At 33.0% G+C, this 24287-nt stretch overlaps 2 protein-coding genes across 2 annotated transcripts; both read left to right on the forward strand.

Moving 5' to 3' along the window:
- Nucleotides 1-4152: 4152 nt before the first annotated feature.
- On the forward strand, nucleotides 4153-6574 carry LOC115883889. The gene is made up of 4 exons (XM_030902310.1): nucleotides 4153-4315; nucleotides 4371-4631; nucleotides 4686-4955; nucleotides 6561-6574. The coding sequence occupies exons 1-4, from the start codon at nucleotides 4153-4155 to the stop codon at nucleotides 6572-6574; spliced, it is 708 nt and encodes a 235-aa protein (XP_030758170.1).
- A 5514-nt stretch (nucleotides 6575-12088) lies between these two features.
- LOC115883950 (odorant receptor Or2-like) lies at nucleotides 12089-22626 on the forward strand. The gene is made up of 4 exons (XM_030902377.1): nucleotides 12089-12148; nucleotides 15393-15497; nucleotides 15583-15738; nucleotides 22541-22626. The coding sequence occupies exons 1-4, from the start codon at nucleotides 12101-12103 to the stop codon at nucleotides 22595-22597; spliced, it is 366 nt and encodes a 121-aa protein (XP_030758237.1). The 5' UTR covers nucleotides 12089-12100; the 3' UTR covers nucleotides 22598-22626.
- Nucleotides 22627-24287: the final 1661 nt, after the last annotated feature.

The following is a 24287-nucleotide window of genomic DNA, read 5'->3' on the forward strand; positions in this document are numbered from 1 at the left end:
CTTCACTTAAGGTAACATTTAAAATATTATTTGAGTATGTTTACAAGCCAAAACTAAAAATAAATAAATTCTCTAAACCCAAAAGTCATTTCCAAAATTAAAAAATACATCAATAAAATAAAAAAAACTAAAATATTACTCTAAATAAAAAAAGTTATAACAAGTGTTCAAAAAGACCACCTTCTTGTGCTAGGCAGAAGCCTAGGCGGTCGTAAAATACCCGTCTGACATTGGCTAACATATTAAGGCTAATAGTTTGGAAAGCCTCGCGTATTTTTACTTGAAACTCATCCAGATTATTAGCCCTATTATGACCATACACTTTGGATTTTACATAACCCCACAAAAAGAAATCATTGAGAGAAAGATCTGGTGATCTAGTGGGCCACAAAATAGTTCCATATCCACTAATTAAACGGTTGGGAAAAGTATTGTTCAAATTTTCTTGAACAATACGGGCATTGTGGGCAGGGCAACCATCTTGTTGAAACCAGACATTGTGGAATCTTTCTCCCAATAACTCACGAATTCTAGGCACGAATACTTTGCAACAGTTAAATTACCCCCTATAAAAAATGGACCAATCATATGCTCCCCTACAAAACCACCCAAAACATTTAGCTTTTGAGGATATTGCGTGCGTACCTCAAAATATCTGTGCAAATTTTCCCGAGACAAATATCGCACTTGTGTAGGGTTATGACGACTCAATAAATGAAAACTTGATTCGTCGGTGAAAACTATACGCCGAATAGAGATTTCATCTAAATTGGCCTTTTCCATTACAGATTCACAAAACGTCATACGCCGAAATTGGTCTTCATGGAAAATTTCTTGAGTTTTGCGCCCTTTATAAGATCGGTATCCATTCTTTTTAAGGACTCTCTTAACCGTGCTAGGTGAAGAATCTGTTACCTCAGCAATTTGATTACTTGAAAACGTGGGATTTTGATCCGCGGTAGCACAAATGAACACTTGCTTTAACTCCTGTTCTTCATTAATCAACACATCAGGCATTTTGTGTTTTTGTGGGGACAAGCACCCATGTGTTTCAAAATTATTAATAACTCTTGATATAGTAGGTAAAGATGGAATTGGCCTGTTTATAAAAGTTTGTGGAAAAATTGTTTGTATATCCCGATAAGACCTATTTTGGAAATACCATTTTACAATTTGAATTTTCTCACGAACTTCGTAAACATCCATTATTTTACTTAAAAAATAAATTTTACACGAGAGCTGTCGCGAGAATCTATGTATTCGTTTTGGCTATTAAAACACGAATAAATACAAATTCTGAACATTCTTATGACATATCTACCTATTTTCATTTTATCGCATTTTTTCGCTTGCTTTTTATCCGGCGGACGGGTATACGCTAATTCGTCCGGTTCTGCCTATGTTACTACTACGGTGGTCCGGTCTGTATACTTATCTAACATCAACAAAAATAAACAAGGGTTAATTCTCACTATACCTTCCGTTTCCACTCCATATCCGTGCCGTATTTTATTATTTTGACGCTATATGTAAGCTTCCGTTCCGTATCAGAGTTCCATACTTGTTATTGTACAATTTATATCATTACGAAATTTTTATTTTATAAATTTCTATCTTTTGAAAAAAAAACAATAGATTTAATTAAGAGGCGGAAGCATAAATACATATCAGCAAAATTTTAACAGAGCTGGTACAAATCTAAGAACTCGACGACGCTGTTTCCAATACGCTTCAGTCCGTCCGCCAAAAAATGTATGGAAGGAAAGGATATGGAACGGAAGGGAAACGGAACGGATAGTGCGCATTGTCCTATTCATTTACATGATATATTATTTTATGTAAACGGAAGGGAAACGGAAGGGAAACGGAAGGGAGCTGATATGGAAGGTATAGTGAGAATCAACCTATTAACAATAATAATTGAAGATTTTAATGCATTTATTTTTTGAAGGTAAAAATACTAGACTTCTTTGGCTTAAAACCTACATTCTGGCGTTTTAAAAAAGGACGAGTTTGTGATATTTTGATATGTCAGTCTTTTCCCTTAATTCTAGCATTGTCCGTATCATGCTGTACGTAGCCCAAAGAGTAGATGGCTTTTTCTGCCTTGCCATGTCTCTAAAATATGCCATCAAGACTGTCTCCGAAGCAATATTCTTAGCATTTCTTTTGGCACACCATTTGTTGTATACTTTCAATGCTATTTCATATCGCCCTCTACTTTTCTCTGGAAGTAAACTGGCTTCTGCTCTTTTTGCAGCTTCTGTAAATTCCGGTGGAGTACCAATATTAAAGTAGTCTTCATTATCCCTATATATTTCCGACAACATTCTGGCTTTCTATGTTATATAAATTCGAAAAAGCGAACGAGAAATTCAAAACTGTCACTTAGTTGTTTGTTTTGTTGTTGAAGATTTGCGCCATAACAACCACTGGTACCGGTAACTTTAGATATGGAAATGCCAAAACAGAAAACGACAAATTTTCGCATATTTTTTTTTTTTTTTTCAAAATACTGTCCCTATTTCTTAATTAACGATGTGGTTGTAAATAAAATAGTACAAACCTCGGAGGAAAGTTTTCATTATTGTCTAGAGATTTAGTTAATCTGTTTTATTTTCATTTCGGCATAAATAGAGACATAATATTATAATTAGTTAAGCTTAAGCGTAATATAAATTAAGTAATGTTTATTTTTTTAATATACAAATTAAGTCACCCAAAAAATGTTGGTATTTTTAATTGTATTGGTAATTTATTTAAAAAAAACTGTTTTACTTTTTTTATCGCATTTAAGTTCAAAACAAGTTGTTCATACAACCAAATATTACAATCATAAGTATAAAAATATCCGAGTAATTAGAAAATAACTTCAAAAAAAAACTTAAAATTCCTTCGTTTCTCAATTTTTTTTTTGTTACTTCTGGGGTACAGATATAGATAGCTTCACCAGAAATTATCAACTGTCATTTCAGGCCATTGTGACATCATTCTCATCGATCATACGGTACTTATTAAAAAAACATTTTTTTTAGGTTATAGTATACATATTAAATTGTTATTTTGTTATCTATATTATTGCATCAAACTGTACATCGTACTTTACTCCGATTACTGTTATGATATATGGATCAACACAGTTGAAAATATTTCAGATCCGTTTAAAAAGAATTCATCAAACTGCTAAAGAACTTTATAATGGTGATATATATGCTGCACTTAAGACGCATATTAAAATGCATCAGAACTTAATTAGGTACGCCACTTAATATAATTATTTTAGTTTTGCTATCACTACGTATCTGCGATGGATGGAGAAATGTTAGCTATAAGTAGAAAATAAAATATTAGAAAGTTTTTGAAAATAGGTTTATGCGGAATCAAGTCAGCATGCTTAATAACACAAAATAGTATAAATAATATCTATACCTGTGTGGCGGGTTCATTTCTTGAAAGTAATTCTGGATTTTTTGCCACTAGAAGAAAATCTAATAATAATAATAGCTAGGCTACTAGTAACATAGGACGAATTTACGTTTACCCGTTTTGCGTTCGTTCTCGAGAGTCACTGCCGGCTAGTTGCAGTGTTGCCAGATATACCATTTAAATGGTATCTATACCATTTTTTCTTCCTTGATACCTGCAAAAATTTTGAGTATACCATTTTCCATTTTTCTACCATTTTTTGAAGACGTTACCATTTTTCTACCATTTTTTTAGAATCCCAGCGATCTACATTTTTTAAACTTTTTAATGCAAACCAATCTAGTTTTCCACATCTACTAAAAATATAAAGCACATCTCTATCTCTATTAGGCTACGTCACCGTAGCACCGTAGCCGTAGCCGATCGTTCTCGTCCATCATGGGCATCGTAGTCATGTATTACTGTTTCTTTCTAATTCGAATATTAAGTGATTCGTAAGACGAAGAGAAAGCATAGTTGTTTTGTTGTTGCTTGCAGCGCTGTTCGCCGTATTCGCCTAAAGTCCCTAGATATCTAGGGACTTTATATTCGCCGGTGATTCGCCGTTTCCATTGGATATGGTTATTGGATTATTTTATTTCTAATTGTGTTTACAATTAAATTTGATTGTATTTGATTTTGGACCCGGGACCCGGGCTTCTATTCTAATTTTTTATGAATACCAAAATGAGCAATGATGAAAGTGAAAAGTCTTCATCTTCATACGATACAGTCGATACAGATGAGGAGAAACGAAAAAATAAGAATCCTGCCGCCAAGAAAAAAAAAGTTGAACAAAAGTACCGAAAAGAATGGGAAAAACAATTTCCTTGGATAACTGCAGTAAAAGGTAGGGTAGAAGTAATAAAATACCTTACAAGTATTTTAAGTAGTTTTTTTTGTAGGAAACCCATGTATGTCAAAATGTAAATGTTGCGACGCTCATTTAAAGTGTGACATTTCTGTTTTGAAAACTCACCAATCGAGAATTAAGCACCAGAACAACAGTACAAAACTAAACCAAGGTTCAAGCAAAGTACTTTCCCAGTTCTTAGCACCAAAAACTGACCACGTCGTCGTTGAGCAGACCAAAAATCTTGAATTACTGTTAGCAGGATTCTTTTCGGAACATAATATACCTTTCCTGGCATCCGATCATTTGGCAGGTATTTTAAAACGTGGTTTACCTGATTCAAACATTGTAAAAAATCTTACATTAGGAAGAACCAAGATAACTAGCATAGTAAAAAATGTAATCGCGCCATGTGAAAGAGAAACGTTGGCTCAAAAGCTTTGTAAACGTAGGTTTAGCGTTCTTATAGATGAAACCACAGATATTGGTACTGTCAGCACTTTATGCATTATAGTAAGATTTTTTGATGAAGATAGGAAACAAATAATTTCCCAGTTTTTTAAGTTAATAAATGTTTTTGATGAGGCTACTGGCAAGACTGGCGCCACAGCTGAAAATATTTATAAAATGCTTACAAGTACCTTTACGTCTCATAATGTTCCCCTTGAAAACATTATTGGCTTTGCGTCTGATGGTTGTAATACAATGATGGGAGCACACAATTCAGTCGCTTCACGCCTTCGAGAAAATTTGGAAGGGATAGTAATAAATAAATGTATTTGTCATTCTTTACATTTAGTGGTAAGTCAGGCCTGTAAAGTACTGCCAAGAATATGCGAGGATATGTCCAGAGATATTTATAATTTTTTTAAAAATAGCGCCAAACGCCAAACTGAGCTTAAGGAGTTTCAGCACTTTTGTGAAGTCGAACCGCATAAAATTCTAAAAGCATCACAAACGAGATGGCTGTCACTATTAAGTGTTGTAAAAAGAATTTTAGAGCAGTGGTCAGCATTAGAATTGTATTTTACAAGAAGTGCTTTGGAAGATAGGATGTTATCATCACAAAATATTTTATATGCTTTAAAAAATCCTCTTAATAAAACATATTTTAATTTTTTAAATTGGGTCCTTCCAAAGGTAGTTCAGCTTAATGAATATTTTCAGAGCGATAAGGTGGTAATTTTTGATGTCTACCCTAAAATGTGTTCTACATATAAAGATTTATTAATGTGTTATATGGATCCTAATTATGTGAATCAAACGGAAATTTCTCTCATAAATCCAGAAAATGAAAACAAATTTATAACGCTTGATAATTTATATCTAGGTGTAGGGGTTCTTGACCTAATTAATAAATTAAACGTAGACGAAAAGAAAGATTTTCTAATGAGGTGTCAAAGGTTTCTCAAAACTTGCGCTTTCGAAATTTTAAAGCGATTTGATTTTAAAGATTCTATCTTAAAATTAATTGGTATTTTGGATCCAAAAAATAAAGTAAAGCCATCATCTATAATTGAATTAGCTAAAGCAATCCCAAGGGTTTCAAAAAAATATCCACTTCAAACACTTGATGATGAGTGGCGAAGCTTATTTATTATCAAAAGCAACCCTGAAATTATTGATTCTCTAGTTAGCGTTGAAATAGATAAATTTTGGGCGGAACTGCGTATTTTAGAATATTTGTCAGGGGAAAAACCATTTCAGAATATAGCTAATTTCGCACTTGATGTATTGTGCTATCCACATTCAAATGCGGAATGTGAAAGACTATTTTCGAAGTGTAATCTCATAAAAACTGATATACGCAACAAGCTAGAATGTGATACAGTGGATGCGTTATTGCTTTCTTCTCAGGCTACTAGAAAGTCCTGTATTAGTTTTGAGCCAACAAAAAAAATGTTCTCTCGAATGAATAGTGATATGTATAAAAAATCAGCAGATGCAATAAATTTGACGAATATATCTGCTGATTGCTCATCGGCTAATTAGGTAGTTAGGTAAAATCCTATAATATCGATCTCTATTGTTACAAATTTATTATACCTAGGTAGAAATATTTTATGTTGTTTTTTAAATCACCATTTGATTCCTTTATTTGGTGTGATTTTTTTAATGTATAAGTTTTCATTTTCCATGTTAGAATATGTAAATGTTAAATTTGTTGTTTTTTTATAGGTATTATTTCTTGAAAAGTTTTACCTATTTTATTCTAAGTCTATGGTTTTACTTATATTTTCAGAGCCAAATATGTAGATTATTAATGTTGAATTATTAATAATATATTTTATGTTACCTATCTATTTAAAATGTTCCTATTACCTTATTATTATATTAATTATACCTATTTAAAATGTCTTTTATTGTTATTTTGCTTAAATAAAATGTTAAAAAAAAATCAAATTCCTTGCGTATGGAGTGTAGAGGTAGCCTTGCGCAAGAGTTCAAAACTGATGTGACAACCAGGTAACAACCAACAGCTACGATGTTTTCAAACCAAATTGGAGGCTCGTTTGGTTTTTGGGGTTAATCCACGGTTAATCATAGTATCAAAATTATAAAAATATTAAGAGGTAATACCTATTAAGATCCTCTTTAAAAGTAAAAATACCATTTTTTTTCAGTGAAATACCATTTTTTTAAATACTCGATACCACTTTTTATTTTTTCCATCTGGCAACACTGGCTAGTTGGCTGATCAGGCAGTACGCAGTTGCAGTTGTGCTTGGACGGGTCGGTCATGACAGACTAGGAATACGACTCGAGGAGTGCCGAGTATTTATTATTTTCAAGTGTGTACCTTCACTTAAGGTAACATTTAAAATAAAAATACTTAAATATTTATTATTTGAGTGTGTTTACAAGCCAAAACTAAAAATAAATAAATTTTCTAAACCCCCAAAAAAAACTAAAATATTATTCTAAATAAAAAAAAGTTATAACACGTGTTCAAAAAGACCATCTTCTTGTGCTAGACAGAAGCCTAGGCGGTCGTAAAATCCCCGTCTGACATTGGCTAACATATTTAAGGTCGATTTATAGATTGAAAACGTTGCGGTTCGACGCCCGACGTTACGGTCGGTAAAAAGTTCGTTTATACGCAAGATGTTTTGTTGATTATAAATTTGCCGGTTGTTGTTGCGGTTGACGTTTTATGTCAAAAGTTAACCAACTTTTAACTTCGACAGGAACGTTGACCTTGAAATGTTGGTAATAGCCAATAGAAATAATCGCAACCGCAACGTCGAACCGCACCGTTTTCAATCTATAAATCGACCTTAAGGCTAATAGTTTGGAAAGCCTCTCGTATTTTTACTTGAAGCTCATCCAGATTATTAGCCCTAATATGACCATACACTTTGGATTTTACATAACCCTACATAACCCCTCAAAAATAAGTCATTGGGAGAAAGATTTGGTGATCTAGCGGGCCACAAAATAGTTCCATATCCACTAATTAAACGGTTGGGAGAAGTATTGTTCAAATATTGGTGAACAATACGGGCCTTGTGGGCAGGACAACCACCTCAGCAATTTGATTACTTGAAGACGGGATTTTGATCCGCGGTAGCACAAATGAATACTTGCTTTAACTCCTGTTCTTCATTAATCAACACATCAGGCTTTTTGTTTTTTTGTGGGAACACGCACCCATGTGTTTCAAAATTATTAATAACTCTTGATACAGTAGGTAAAGATGGAATTGGCCTGTCTACAAAAGTTTGTGGAAACATTGTTTGTATATCCCGATAAGACCTATTTTGGAAATACCATTTTACAATTTGAATTTTCACACGAACTTCGTAAACATCCATTCTTTTACTTAAAAAAATAAATTTTACACGAGAACTGTCGCGAGAATCTGTATGTATAATGTATTCGTTTTGGATATTAAAACACGAATAAATACAAATTCTGAAACATTCTTATCACATATCTACCTATTTTTATTCCGGTTCTGCCTATACTACTACTACGGTGGTCCGGTCTGTATAGCGTTTGACGTCTTGGGAGTAGCAAGGTACAGCTTGCCATACTAGAGCCGTTCGGTGTACAAGGAAGGTAATGTGGCTAGCACTACGCTTCAACCGCCTATTATTACCTCAAGATTGTGAATCCCAAGTACTTATTTAAGGCTGAGTCGACCTAGGTACCCAAACTATTTTTATTTTAATGAAAATAGTCGGCTGATGAAATACCGGGTGTGGGATTCGAACCCACTACCTTGAGATTGGTAGACGAGAGCCTGTACCTCTATGCCACCGGGCACCTAGAAGAAAACCTACAAAATGAAAAAGTTATTTATTGTAAACGCCACTGTTTTGATCCACCGTAGCACCAAAAAACGGTGCACGTGAACGTTATAACGTTCTACGACGCCTTCCGATTTCTAGTCTCCATTGTTGCCTGTCTTGCCAGAGGTTTTCGTCTAGTTGCCTCTGTCTTTTATTTCGCGATCTATTCCCTCTCTCCAGCTTTTTCTCGGCCTTCCCCTTTTGCATCTACCAGTGGGTGTCCAATTTAGAATTTGTTTTAGCAGTCTATTATTGGTCATTCTTTGGACATGCCCGTACCATTTAAGTTGATTTACTTTTATATCTTCCACTATAGAATGTTTAATGCCTATAATTTCCCTGATCCTTGCGTTTGTATTGTAATTTTTTCCATCCTTGATTTCCCGGCTGATCGTCGTCAGTCCATTTCTGTTGCTTTCAGCATCTTTTCTGTTCCAAACCAAACCACACTTCACTGCTACATGTTGTAACGCTTTTATAATACTGTTAAACTGTTATATATATTTTGTTTGTTATTCTTGGATATGATTGGTCCCATAGAATGGTATTAACTAAGCTAATAGCTCTTCGTCCTTGAGTATTTCTTTCTTGGATTACTTGCTCCGTTGTACCATCCTGTTTGATAGTCATACCCAGGTATTTATATTTGTTATATTGTTTTATTATTTGATGTTGTTCTTCGAGTATTAGATCTTTTGTGTACCACCAACACACATGTATTCCGTTTTAGATAGTTTTACTTCAATACCCCAATGTTTGTATTCTTCGATGATTTTTTTTTGACATATAGTGTAGATCTTCATAATTTTAAGCTAACACTGTTTGATCGTCTGCCAAGCATAATGTATATAGAGTGGAATCGTCAGTTACTGGCATCCCCCATGTTTTTGCATATTATCCGCTTCCATGTTTTTAATGCTTGTTCAAGATAAATTTTAAAAAGTAACGGTGAGGGACACATCCTTGTTTAAGCCCTTTAATAACTTGGCACCTCTTTCTTAATTTTCCATTTTTCCTTGTTTAATTTTTGTAGTATTTTGTTCATAATATTTGTCTGCTTGACTGCTCTAGTTAAATTTACGTTAATTTTTGTATTTTGTAATGCTTCCCACAACTTATTTTGCGGGATATTATCATATGCTTTTTTAAGATAAACGAAAAGCATATATATTTCTTGGTTGAATTCAGTTTTTCTTTCAGTATTTGTGTGATACTGAAAAGGTGATCAGCTGTAGATCTTCCTGCCCTAAATCCAGTCTGTTCTTCTGATTCTAAGTTACTATATACGTCTTCTATTTTTCGTGTGAGTATTGGATACAGATATACCCTTATAGTTATCCCATTGATCTTTCCTGACTTTTTTGTGAATTGTTGTCATATAGAATGTTTTCCATTCCTCTTGTGTTTTCATACCGTTTATGCATTTTTAGAAGATTTGTTAAGGTGCTCAAATAGCTTTTGTGTGCCGTATTTTTGCCACCTCCGGTGGTATGTTTCCAGGTCCAGCGGATTTTATTCTAATTGGAGATGCTAATAATTGGATACTGGACGAGTGTTTTTGTTGGTCTAAAAATTCCTTTCTGTTTTCTGTTGTTAATAATTGATTGAAATATTTGTCCCGTTATTTTAGGATTATTGGTGAGATTGGTGATGATATAGGTATTTTACTCTCTAGTAAAACAAATTTGCATAACTAACTTTTCAGGAGGTATATTATTTGAAAGGCTTCTAGAATTTTCTCAAGCTCACTTTCACAGCCACAAAGGAGAACTGAGCACACTTTTGTATACGTATATTGTGTAATATTAATGAATAATGGAGTGTACAGGGTGGCCCATCGAAAACGTTCCGCAAGGCATAACGGCCAGGGTAATTTTTTTTTCAGAAAATTCAAAAACACGTCAATTTTGTTTGTGAAGGGGACAACTTTTGCCCCAAAAATGATTGCAAAATCTTCAACCCTCTAAGCGAGGGTATCATCCCCCGATTTTTTTCAAATGGGAAGGGGGTCAAGTGGTAGCGCAATAAAAAGGGCTTTCTATTCTCTATACTTCCCCGCTTCGTTTTTGAAAATCGGTCGAGTCATTGAGAAAATATGAAGGATTGAAATTTGAAAAGTTTATTTAAACATTTATAAGAGTAAATGATAAGGATAATTTCCTTCGACCAATTTGCTGTTTTTTCTCATTATTTCTAGATATTTACGCATTTTTTCACTTGCCGCAAGGTTGAACGATCAGGTACGGTAGTTGCTATATAGCTGTTCTGTGACTTATGCGTTGAAGTTCTTCTCAATATCGTTAAACTTTTTAACAATTATAGTGCTCACTTGCAGAAAAAGTGGAAATAATCGAACTTTATTTTAAAAATAATGAATGCGGCAATCGGTTTGCGCAGATATTCAATGAACGCTATCCTGATAAACACCTTTATGGCAAAATTGTTCGCGAGTTAGTAGCAAAATTTTGCGAAACTGGTTCCGTTATGAATAAAAAGAGGCAGAGGGAAAATCCTGTAGTAAATGAAGCTCTGGAGGTATTCCATATTGGGCCAAGTTGCCATGGATAGTACGCTGAGTACAAGAAAATTAGCCAATAAGACCGGCGTGAATCGGACAAGTGTCCAAAGGAGATTAAAAAAACACCCGAGTTCAACAAAGTCCACAAAGTTCCACCCGTACAAAATTCAGTTGGTACAAGAATTCATCGAAGACGATTTTGATCGTCGCTTGCAATTTTTTGAAACTATGGGTGAACGAGTGGCAAATGATAATAATTTCCTATTTAATGTGTATTTTTCGGATGAGTCTACTTTCTTTTTGAATTGTGTAGTTAATGGGCACAACTGTCGGTACTGGGCTGAGAACAACCCCAGGGTTTTTCACAAGGTGCACACACAAAACCCTCAGAAATTGAACGTGTGGGCTGGTATTTTTGGAAATTCTATTGTGGGTCAGTTTAACGATATTGAGAAGAACTTCAACGCACAAGTCACAGAACAGCTATCTAGCAACTACTGCACCTGATCGTTCAACCTTGTGGCAAGTGAAAAAATGCGTAAACATCTAGAAATTACTCTGATAAATGTTTAAATAAACTTTTCAAATTTCAATCTTTCATATTTTCTCAATGACTGGACCGATTTTCAAAAACGAGGCGGGGAAATATAGAGAATAGAAAGCTCTTTTTATTGCGGCGCCACTTCACACCCCTTCCCATTTGAAAAAAGTTGGGGGATGACACCCCCGCTTAGAGGGTTGAAGATTTTGCAATCATTTTTGGGGCAAAAGTTGTCCCCCTCACAAATAAAATTGACGTGTTTTTGGATTTTTTGAAAAAAAAATACCCTGGCCGTTATGCCTTGCGGAACGTTTTCGATGGGCCACCCTGTATATTTTTTGACTAAATTTATATTTAAAATTATTTTAACTTCCAGATATATAACTCATCTAAATCAGAACATTAATAATATAACTTTATTTGAATGTATGCTGGGTTCCCTAATATGTGCGGCTATACTTGCTGTAATGAATGAGGTATTTATTTAATCGATGATTTTCAAAAAGGAAAACTATTATTATATTACTTTTATTGCACTAAATAGATTTAGGGAGTAAGTAGATTTTTTTAAGTTGTACATAGAGTCTTAGATAATAACACATGGTAGAAGCCCAATTAACCGTCACTTCTAATTATCGTCATATTTCGATATTTTTTAAAAAATTAAGAAACCCAAGGAAAACGTTACCTATTATTTTAAAAATGCAAAATATCAGAGTTCTGAAGATATTTTGGACTATATTAAAAATGATACTTATTCTTCAAGAGGTGTTTATGATATATCTGATATGCCAAAATAAAATTAATTTTTCAAGTTAAAGTTAGAAGAAACATTTATTTACTAATCTGATGTTACTGTTTTTTTTTATTTATTCTTTTTTATAAAAATGTTTATTAATTTATATTCAGTAATCTGCATTATTTTTGAGCTGATATCGGTGATTTTTTTAATTAAGATTTTGTTTTGTATGCTTATTTCTTTAATTATTTTATTGTTTATGTTTCATTTTATGCAATTTGTCGCAATTCCTGAATAATTTTTTGTAAAAAACAATAGGTTTTGTGTGAAATGAGACAAATAAAGATATGACGAACATTGGGACAAGTTGGTGACGATATCGTCCCATTGCTGCCAAAAGTCACTAACTTCACTCACACTTAACACTCACTTCCGAGAAAAATGCGTCTAAAGATGAATTGCATTGCATTAAGATGTTATAGTTAGTAACTATTCGGTATTAAAATAAAACATAAATAGCCAGAAATCGTAGTTAATGACTTTTGCAATCGATTCTCCGCTTCAAAACATAGTTAGTGATTGAATTTGGTTGTTCGGAAAAATGTTAGTTAGTGACTTTTGGCAGCAAAAGGGCGATATAGGTAGAGAAGTGACGATATTTAGAACAATTAATTGTAGTTTTTTTAGTTTTTCTTGAAAATAATCGAAACTATCAGTCAAGATATTAAAGTTTTATCGAAATTTTAAATAAAAATGTTCACTAATGTCATATTTAATTTTCTTGTAAACCTTATCTTAATATGTAATTCGGATTTTATAACTAACTTAACTGAGATATTCCATTAATGTGACGATAATTGGGACAGTTATAGCCGGAGAGCTGGCGACATATTTAGAGAACATATTTTAGGCAAGTTAGAATAACAAAAAAAATAAAGTTTAATAACTTGTGAACCCAGAATCCTAAGTCTGGCTGGGGGGTTGGGGGTATTTCTCTACTGCACAACCCATAACATTTGCAAAAAAATAAATCCAAAAAACATTCTTTAGGCAACTTGAAATTTGTTTATTCTTAAATTTTAGCATCTATTTAACCTAGAAATAAGTATGCCAGACTTTTTTGTTGTCGTAACCCGACCATTCCAAATATGTTTAATTATTATACCTGGAAAACATACTTTAGGCATTCTAAAATTTTTACAGCGTGTTTATTAGATGATATTAAAAAATATGTGTTTATTGCCAGACGAATTCAACGGGTTTTAATAGTTGCCTGACGCGAATAAAAATTTTAAATGAGCGCGACAAAAAAGTCTTATGAGTATCTATAAGCGCGAGAAAGTTTATTGAGACCCGTCGGCAGCCGATGCGGCATTACGTAACAGTATTTTGGAGTACTTCAAATTTTCATAAAAACAATTTTTTTTCGATTTCATTTCAATTATTTGCAGGCTTTTAATTCAGAGATTATTTTGTTGGAATTAAGTTACCATGTACAAATATGTATTTATAAATTAAATATTGACGTGCATAGTGTAAATAGTTTAGAATAATTACTGCAAATAAATATTTGAGTAACTACTAATTTCGCTACTAACTACTAAATCACAATGGATAAAAAACCTTTAAGTTGTGTAGTTTGTAAAAAAGTTACTAGTGACAAAGTTATTGTTTTTGATGAAGGCACTACAAAAATACAAAGAATTTTTAAAAGTGCGCCAACAACATGGTTTAAAATTTAAAGAAGTGGTTTTACCAGAAAACGTAGTCCCGACTAAAGGGTACCATGTACAGTGCTAAAAAAATAAGTATTTTGGAATTTTATTAAAGTACCATTGTTAATCTTTCTAAATAGATTCAAAAGTAAGTGCTTTACTTTTATGCTTAGGCGTTAAAATGACTTTTTTATATTGTCAATCAGGTCGCAAAAATTAATAATAATATAATATGTCACACAAAAGTATAATAATAATTATACTTTTGTGACGCTTGAAAAAAATATATTTTATATTATGCTAATTTTTAAATAATTATTCGTCTTTTTATTCTTTCAGATACAAAATACTTAAATTAAAAAGTATTCTTATTGAAAGGATTTCAATCATACATTTTTATTAAAAAATGTTTCTTTTTATTTATTCAATATTAGTTAGTTTTTTTTTTTTTAATTTTTACTCCAACACTCCAAAATGTTGTTACGTCAGCCGCATCGGCTGCCGACGGGTCTCAATAAAGTATCTTTCTCGCGCTTTTAGATACTCATAAGACTTTCTTATCGCGCTCATTTAAAATCTTTATTCGCGTCTGGCAAGTATTAAATCCCATTGAATTCGTCTGGCAATTAACACATAATTTTTAATATCATCTAATAAACACGCTGTAAAAATTTTAGAATGCCTAAAGTATGTTTTCCAGGTATAATAATTAAACATATTTGGAATGGTCGGGTTACACTTTAACCCCGAAATAAAAGTCTGGCACACTTATTTCTAGGTGAAATAGATGCTAAAATTTAAGAATAAACAAATTTCAAGTTGCCGAAAGAATGTTTTTTAGATTTATTTTTTTGCAAATGTTATGGGTTGCGCAATAGCGAAATACCCCCAACCCCCCAGCCAGACTTAGGATTCTGGGTTCACCAGTTAATAAACTATACATTTTTAGTTATTCTAGCTTGCCTAAAATATGTTCTCTAAATATGTCGTCAGCTCTTAGGCTATTACCATAGCTAAGGATCTAAATTGTAAAAAATGTCAAATATATTTAATTATTCCATTTTTTAGTATACAAAACATTGTGTTGCAGATTCGAACAAAATTTATGCATCTAATGTGTACAATCATTTTCCTAAAAACATACAGCGACTGTTTCAAATGAAATAAGTATATTGCCAACACAATATGCAAATATAACCTCATCTCTTACCTATTTATAAGTATAAATTAACAGCATCTTAACTCTATAACTTAACTCGTTTCTAGGCCCCATCGTTTTCGTTATATGTGACATATGGTGGTCCGTACATAATGCTTGTGCTAATGCAAATTTTTATTTATGCCTGGGCTGCCAATGAAATTAGTGTCCAGGTATTACAGTTTGCTTTCGTATTTGATTGTATTTAACTCTTCAGAAAGATATTTCAATAAAAATGTTTAAATTTGTCAATTTTAGAGTATTGCTATTGCCGATGCTATATTTGAGAGTGAGTGGGACTTGTTCGATATCAAATCTAAAAAGTTATTAGTAATTTTGTTAGCGAGAGTGCAAAAACCTCTAGAAATGAGAATTGGCCCGTTTAATCCTATGACAAATGAAACAGCATTACTAGTAAGTGATAGAAAGTGTATACAGGGTGGTGCAAATTGTATTCCGGAAACTTTGGCAGTATATTCTGCAGATAAAAATAAGTAAAAAAGTTTGTATAAATGTATATCCTAAAATGCTTAGTTTCGGAAATAGAGGGTGTAGAATTGTCATTTTTATTTCCATTTATATCATATAATTTATGAAGTAGCACCTACACAATTTTTAACTGGTTTGAAGAGTAATAACTTTTCGTTCGTACTTGTATAAAACTACTGAGTAAAAAATATACATTTACGATAGTTTTTAAGTAAAAAAGGTCTCTTGGTAAAAATCGCTAGGAGTAATAGTTCTCGAGATATTTGGAATCGAAATTATCAACACCTGTCATCGTTGACATAAACTAAACATGTTGACTAAATAGTTATTAGACTGAAATCATAAATTTGAAATGTTTTTGTGCCAAAAGTTCTTTATCGTCATTTTTTTGAAGAAAAATTTATGATTAATTTAAAAAAATATAAAATTTATTATTTCAAATAACTATCTACTCAACATATTTATTTTTTGTTAATAATGACATGTGGTCACCCTAGAATAAGATTGTTCTATAGCCCATTTCGATGAAACTGAGAAAACAAGGTTTAAGGTTTAAACTGGATATCCATCACAACGTTCTATTAAACATATAAATTAAAGGTAATATAAAAACCTATCAAACATATGTATTTATTTTACTTTTAGAAGCTTTAGTTAAAAAATATTAGTGATATTAGATTTGGATATAGAACAAATGTGTTTATTAGCTGTGCATTGAGCCGATTTTAGGGATATAGAACAAAATAAGGGGATGTAGAATAATATAATACTCATTTTAAGCATATGATTTATTTGAAGACAGACAATAAGACATTAACTAAAAACAACATAAAAAAATAGAAACCTAAAATACAATAGTAGTAATTATTCGTCTGCATTGTTTATTAAAAACTATCATTTTTTTTTCGCTTATTTGTTTGGTATGTATAGTGTTAGAATAACTTACTCAGATATCTGATCTTTAACTTTCATTGGATTATTTAAATGTTTTTTTAGCTATCTCTAGTATTGATAGTATTAGAGAACGGTTGAGCAGGCAATTGAGTTGAAGCAGCTGGTTTCACGAAATTCCAAAGTGTGAAACATTCCAATTTGCTAACAAATCAGGCAATCAGTGCTTTTAAAACGAACGATTGAGCAGTCAATTGAGTTGAAGCAGCTGGTTTTCCGAAATTCCGAAGTGTGAAACATTCGAATTTGCTAACAAATCAGGCAATCAGTGCTTTACAAACGAACCGATTTGCCGCCTATTTGTCATACGAACGTTTAGTGGTGCAATTTAACCCGCTTAAAACAAAAGCCTTAAATTTAAATAAAAACAGATACATACATTGTATGTTAGAGAGAAAGAGATCGAGAATAAATGGATATAGAACAATCTAATTTTTATGCATAGTAACATATTTTTTGATCTGGTATTTTCGTTCCATATCCACTGTTAAGGAAACTTAATATTTTATATAAAATTATTTTGTTTTATGTAATTTCTTAGATTAAGATTAATTATTTTAATTTCTTTAAATTTTAAATTGCCGCACTTATACCTGCTTCCTGCAACATTAGCGTACGCATGCCCCAACACTAGGAAGTGTGGCACATAGTCTATTACAAACCGTCGTACGACGAAATTGGTCAGCTAACTAAAACGCGCCGAAAGTCTGAACTTAAAAGTTAAATCCCTTCAAAGACGATTCATGTTAGTTTATGTGTGAAAATTAGCGCTGAGAAGATCAAGATCGAGAAGAGGGCCCTCTGAAGCTGTCTGAGACGACCATTAAAGGTAGGAGCAGGTTTCTCATTTCTCTGTGCGGTTTCTCCCAGCTATTAACGTAATTTACATTGATAAAATAAGACCAGTCAAACTAAAATTTAAAATTAATACAGTCCACAACTGCATTTCTCCACATTTTTGGTCCTTCGAGCCGGATTTTATTTTATAATTCTTTTTAATATATCAGTTTTCAATTTTGCGATTTAAAATCCATACATTCCACAGATACCAAGCCATATAGTTTTTTGGTTCATTTTTTGTACGAGCGCGCAGCGATACAAATACGCACCAATTTACTTGGTCGGGTAAATTCTGAGCGTCGTAGAATTGTACTATCGTATTGTACTGTCACAATTGTACTTAGTACATTTTTTTTGATAGTTTCACATTTGCTTATAAACAATATTTTTTACTGATATTAATTCTTGCAGTTTTACCTGAACTCAATTATTATTATTTTAGTTTTGATATTATAATTTCATTTATTCAAAATCAGATATAATATTAAAATATTTTCACTATGTCAGATAAAATTTCTAAGTATGATTTAAAACGAACAACAGCGTTTAACCGTTTAAAAGAAACTTATGACATTGGTGTTGCAATATCTACTGACAACTCTCAAAAATCGATATTTTTAGCTAGAGTAGAGACTATTGACAAGGTGTATGAAGATTTTATAACTTATCACAATCAAATTATTTCTCTCATATCAGACGAAGATTTTAAAAAATATGATGCTTTACGTATATCACCTGACAACGCATTCTACGGATCTAAAGCTATAAAATATCAAATTATAGGTGACAGTTCTTTGACAAATAATTCGACCAATGTTTCCACTCCTAAAATTACTGCAAAATTACCGAAAATTACTCTTCCTATATTTGAAGGCGATTTCAAAAGTTGGTCTGGATTTTTTGATCTTTTTAATACTTTAATACATGAAAATTCACAATTGTCAAATGTAGAAAAGTTTCAATATTTACTAACGTTATTGGGTAAAGAACCTGTAATTAAAGGACTTCCAGTCACTGAAAACAATTATACAGTTGCTTATACTGCTATTAAAAATCGATATCAAAATAAAAGATTGCTGGCTACTTATCATTATAATGAAATCTGTCAAGCTGGACAGGTCAGAAAAGGAACTTGTACTGAACTTTTTAAATATTTTTTCCGAAAATATTTCTGCGCTACATTATTCTTATAATAAAAAACACAATAATTCTATTTTTTTTTCTATTACAAACTGTAGGATGTAGCCTTAAATAGTGAATTTTGGATGTAGGCCATTATATGGTTTCGCGACTTTCAAATTAATATGGATATAGTACAAAATATTAGATTTTTTTTCTTTATTTCTGAATTTGGCTATATTGTTTTTGTGGATATAGAACAAGTTAATTCTGCATAAAAAATGGTGTATGTAACTCATTTTACCCCAAAAGTGGATATAGAACAACCTAACTCTAGGGTGACTTAGGTGACTATTTCCATTCTAAATATCTTGAGAATGGTTGCTCGTAGCGATTTTTGCTAGAGACATTTTTTACGTAAACAGTCACGGAAAGGTGTCCTGCTGAAAGGTCTTTTTGTCCTGCAGCAGGTGATGGAAAAAAAGATAGCAGTAGATCAAGAAGTCCATCTAGCATTTATTGATTTGGAGAAAGCGTACGACTCTATTCCCCGCAGCAAGATATGGGAAGTATTGAATATCTTAGAAGTAGATAGACCTTTGCTTAAGTTAATAAAAGAGCTATATAAAGAAAATGAATCGTACGTTAAGATAGGAGACAGGCTATCTAATCCAATTAACACCACAAAAGGGTTGCGACAAGGATGCAGCTTATCTCCTCTGATCTTCAACGCCCTTAGGGAATGGAAGACGAAATGTCAAGGTATGGGAATACCCATTGGGGACAACACACTATTTACCCTGAGCTTTGCAGACGATCAGGTCGTGATTGCGCAGGACTCATACGATCTAGAGTTCATGACTAAGAGGCTTTATCAAGAATACAACAAATGGGGACTTCAGGTTAGTCTAAAGAAGACCGAATACTTAGCTGTCAATTCCAACGCTTGTTTTGAAGTCTTCATTAATGATAACGTCCAGATTCAACAAGTAGACAAATTTAAATACCTGGGTGCTACTATCAACAACGAGGGTTTGGGCAAAGAAGAAATACAAACCCGAATTCAGAATAGCAAACAAGTTATTGGATGTCTTAACAGCCTCTGGTGGGACCGAAACTTATCTGCAACAACTAAAAAGAGACTTGGAAGAACATTGGTGGAGTCAGTTCTTTGCTATGGTTCAGAGCTGTGGACTCTGAGTGCAGACGCGAAGCGCAAAATCCAAGTTGTTGAAATGGAGTACCTTAGAAGAAGTGCTGGTATATCTAGGATGGAAAAAAAACAAACATCGAGGTCAGGCGTATCATGAATGCATCGGAGGAGACAGTACTGGATCGAATCGAAAAATCCAGCTTAAAATGGTTTGGACATGTTCTGCGTATGCCGGAGAACAGGTGGCCAAAGAGAGTTTTTCAATGGGCTCCCCAGGGCAGAAGAAAGAGAGGTAGACCTCCTGGAACGGAACGGTTACGGAAGCAATGGAAGCTCGTAACCTAGAAGCTGATGACGCTCTAAATCGAGATGTGTGGCATAGGGTAACGGGAAGGCAGCAATAGGCTGTAGTTGGAAATGAGTATTAAATACTTAAACCAAATCCCGTTTATATATATATATATATATATATATATATATATATATATATATATATATATATATATATATATATATATATATATATATATATATATATATATATATATATATATATATATATATATATATATATATATAATATATATATATATATATATATATATATATATATATATAATCACGGAAAGGTATATTTTTCACTCAGTAGTTTTACACAGGTACGGACGAAAAGTTATTACTCTTCAAAACAGTTAAAACATATGTAGGTGGCGCCCCCTACAAATAGGAGTCATATTGACTTCAAAATCAAATTTCTCACATCAAAAAACTCCCAGATACCAATTTTCATCCAAATATTAACGTTACTTCAGAAATTATTAAAAAAAATCGAAATTAAACTGAAACTTCTACACCCTGTACCTCCGAAACTAAGCATTTTAGGACGTACCTATATTTATACGAACATTTTTACTTATTTGTATCTGCAAAATCTGCTGCCGAAGTTTCTGAAATACAGTTCGGACCACCCTGTATATAGTATACCGTATGTTGCATCGCCGACCTGGACATAGGAAATTCCAAGTAAAGTTTAAAAATGATGAATAAGTTTTCCCCATTTTATTTTACAGAAATATGTATTGGAAACTTTTTACAGAACTGCTTAAAATGAAGCATATTGTTAATTTTAAATAGTTTATACGAATTCGTTCTTGAATTGTTCTTTGACAGTTTACAAAAATACTAAATTAGGCGAAACTTTAAAATAATGCGGTCCTGGTCAAACAACCATAACAATCACACAAGTTATGTCACAATATGACAAATCTACTATAAATTTCTTCTACAGAGATCTGTCAAGAACATTCTCAGTCATATTCTCTATGAAAAGTATATATTTTAAAAATCAAATATATTTCGTCGATAAGTAAAAACACTGCTTAAAATAAAATTAATTCATTAAACACTAAACAATTCACAAAATTAAGTACTTGTTAATAATTAAAAGATGGATAATTTTGCCCTACGTTGTTAAACTGGACCAACAAAGGATTAAAAAAAAGATGGAGAATATCTTAATAAGCCCTACTAGCCAATAGTCCTGAAGAACTACAAACACCAATTGACGAACTAAATACAGCCAACAATAAAGTAGGTCTTAAAATAAATTTGGCAACAAATGTAATGTACAACAAACTAGCAGACAGAAAAGACATTCTAATAAATAACACAAAACTGGAAATATTAGAAGAGTACATATATTTGGAACAACTAATACACAGCTCGGGGTCTCTACTACCAGAAAACAACTGAAGAATTAAGTTAACATGGAGTACTTATGAAAGAAACTCAATCATATTCAAATCTAGAATTCCACTCTATCTAAAGAAAGAAACGCTCAACCAATATGTACTAGCAGTCATGAACTATGCATGCAAAACCTGGAATCTTAAAATGGACATCATAAGGAAACTGCAGGTCGCACAACGCTCAATGGAAAGAAATATGCTGGGAATAACGAAGAAACACCGTAAAAGAATAAAGTGGACACGACAAAAGACTCAGGTAATAGATGTCATCCACAGAATCAAATCCCTCAAGTGGTTATGGACAGGCCACCTGGCAAGAAGGACGTACTACCGATAAACCACAAAAATTACAGCATGCTACCCACAAATTACGAGACCTAGAGGAAGACCAAATCTGAGATGGGACCATAATATTAGGAAATTAGGAGGTATAACTTGAGCACGCATAGACAATAATAAACAACAATGGGTCCAACTACAGAGTATCTAAATATGTGAGTGAGGTAACGTCATAATTGGAAATGGTTCTATTTATAGCCTTTAGTAAGTATTCTGGCCTATTTCAAAAACTTTTCGAAGACTAACTACTTCCTCCATAATACCACTAAACTAAAAATATTTTTCTTTTGTTGGATAATTCATATTTACAAATTATTTTTGGCACATATAATGTCTTTATCTTTCATAACTCAAAAAGAAATTCGAAGAAGCTATTGAAAATTTACAAATTATTTTATTTTAAATGCTTCTTTAGAAAGTTTTAAATATCCTTTTCTGTAGAATAAAATTGATTCATCATTTTTAAAAATTACATAGAATTTGCTATGTTCAGGTCGGCGATACAAGAGACTCAAGGCTTAATAAATTGGCTCAAGATGTATAATTTTCAGTAAACATGTTTTCTTATATTTTTCAGATGGTCAAGGCTATTGGTTCGTATGTTTCAGTATTTCAAGGATCCTATGATGAATAACTAAGGATATAATATAAAAGTATACTTAGAGTGATACCTTTTAAAACTATATAAGCATTAATAGTTAAAACTTAGAATTCTATCAGCATACACAAATACAGTCACATAATAAAGCAGCTTTTATTCTCTTTGCTGATTAAATATTATCCTCTTTTCCATTTTCCAGGATAACCATGAATAATTTTTTCTAAACTAGTCGATTTTTCATAAGTAACAGATCAATAAATTTCAATTACTTTGTTAAATTTTTCAATTTGTTTCAAGATGTTGGCTGGAAGGGCATAACGGAAGTCACCCGTTGCCTTGATGCCACCAAATGATTCTAAACAATTGCCAATAGGGATAGAGTCACAGAGTAAGGCGGGCGGCCACTGCGAGCGAAACTAAACTAAGCGAAGATAAGATTTGTAAAAATCAGCTTCCATACTTTTTAATACGTCAGCGGCTACTTGAGCGAAACAAAACGAAAATATATGAATGCTCGTTTTAGTTCGTGACAGGTTCCAGCGAATTTTTTGCAGCGATTAATTCTATGAGAGCAGAGACACAATACGAAAACGCAGCTAACTTAGCTGACTACTGAGCGAAAATCGTTCCCAGTAGCCGATGAAACTTATTTTCGTTTAGGTACCGTTTCTTTCTATATTCTTAGCTTAGTTTAGTTTCGTTCGCAGTGGCCGCCTGCCTTAAAGGCGGGCGGCCACTGCGAGCGAAACTAACCTAAACCATGCGAAGATAAGTTTTGTAAAAATCAGTTCCCATACTTTTAAATGCATCAGCGGCCACTTGAGCGAAACTAAACGAAAATATATGAACGAAGATTCAAATCGCAGCTTAGTTTCGCTCGTTTTAGTTCGTGACAGGTTACAGCGAATTTTTCGCAGCGATTAGTTCTATGACAGCTGAGATACAATACGAAAACGCAGCTAACTTAACTGACTATATACTGAGCGAAAATCGTTCCCAGTGGCCGATGAAACTTATTTTCGTTTAGTTGCAGTTTATTTTTATATTCTTAGCTTAGTTTAGTTACTACTGCGAGCGAAACTAAACCAAGCCAAGCGAAGATAAGATTTGTAAAAATCAGCTCCCATACTTATAAATGCATCAGCGGCCACTTGAGCGAAACTAAACAAAAATATATGAACGAAGATTCAAATCGTAGTTTAGTTTCGCTCGTTTTAGTTCGTGACAGGTTCCAGCGAATTTTTCGCAGCGATTAGTTCTATGACACCAGAGATACAATACGAAAATGCAGCTAACTTAGCCGATTAACTTACGATTTGAATCTTCATTCCCATATTTTCGTTTAGTTTCGCTCAAGTGACCGCCGCTAATACATTTAAAAGTATGGGAGCCGATTTTTACTAATCTTATCTTCGCTTGGCTTAGTTTAGTTTCACTCGCAGTGGCCGCCCGCCTTAACGTACCCTGACTGTCACGTCGAGCTGCCGTCTGGACAGAGAACATGAAGTAAATGGGAGATGGACGTTGCCACGACGCCATGGCAAAATTACAGCTATTGTGAACAGGGTTATACTGGCCATGTAGTCAGGGTGGCGATTGCCAGCCTAGCCCCAGCCTTCGCGTGCCCCCTGTCTTAAGACCTACATGTAAAATAGTTAATTATTTATTCATAAATAGAAGTGAAAGAACAAAGTGTCGGTAATATTCTGAAGTTATCCCAGAA

The sequence above is a fragment of the Sitophilus oryzae genome, unplaced genomic scaffold (assembly GCF_002938485.1).
Source record: "Sitophilus oryzae breed Bouriz unplaced genomic scaffold, Soryzae_2.0 scaffold_2006_pilon_pilon, whole genome shotgun sequence".
Taxonomy (NCBI): domain Eukaryota; kingdom Metazoa; phylum Arthropoda; class Insecta; order Coleoptera; family Curculionidae; genus Sitophilus; species Sitophilus oryzae.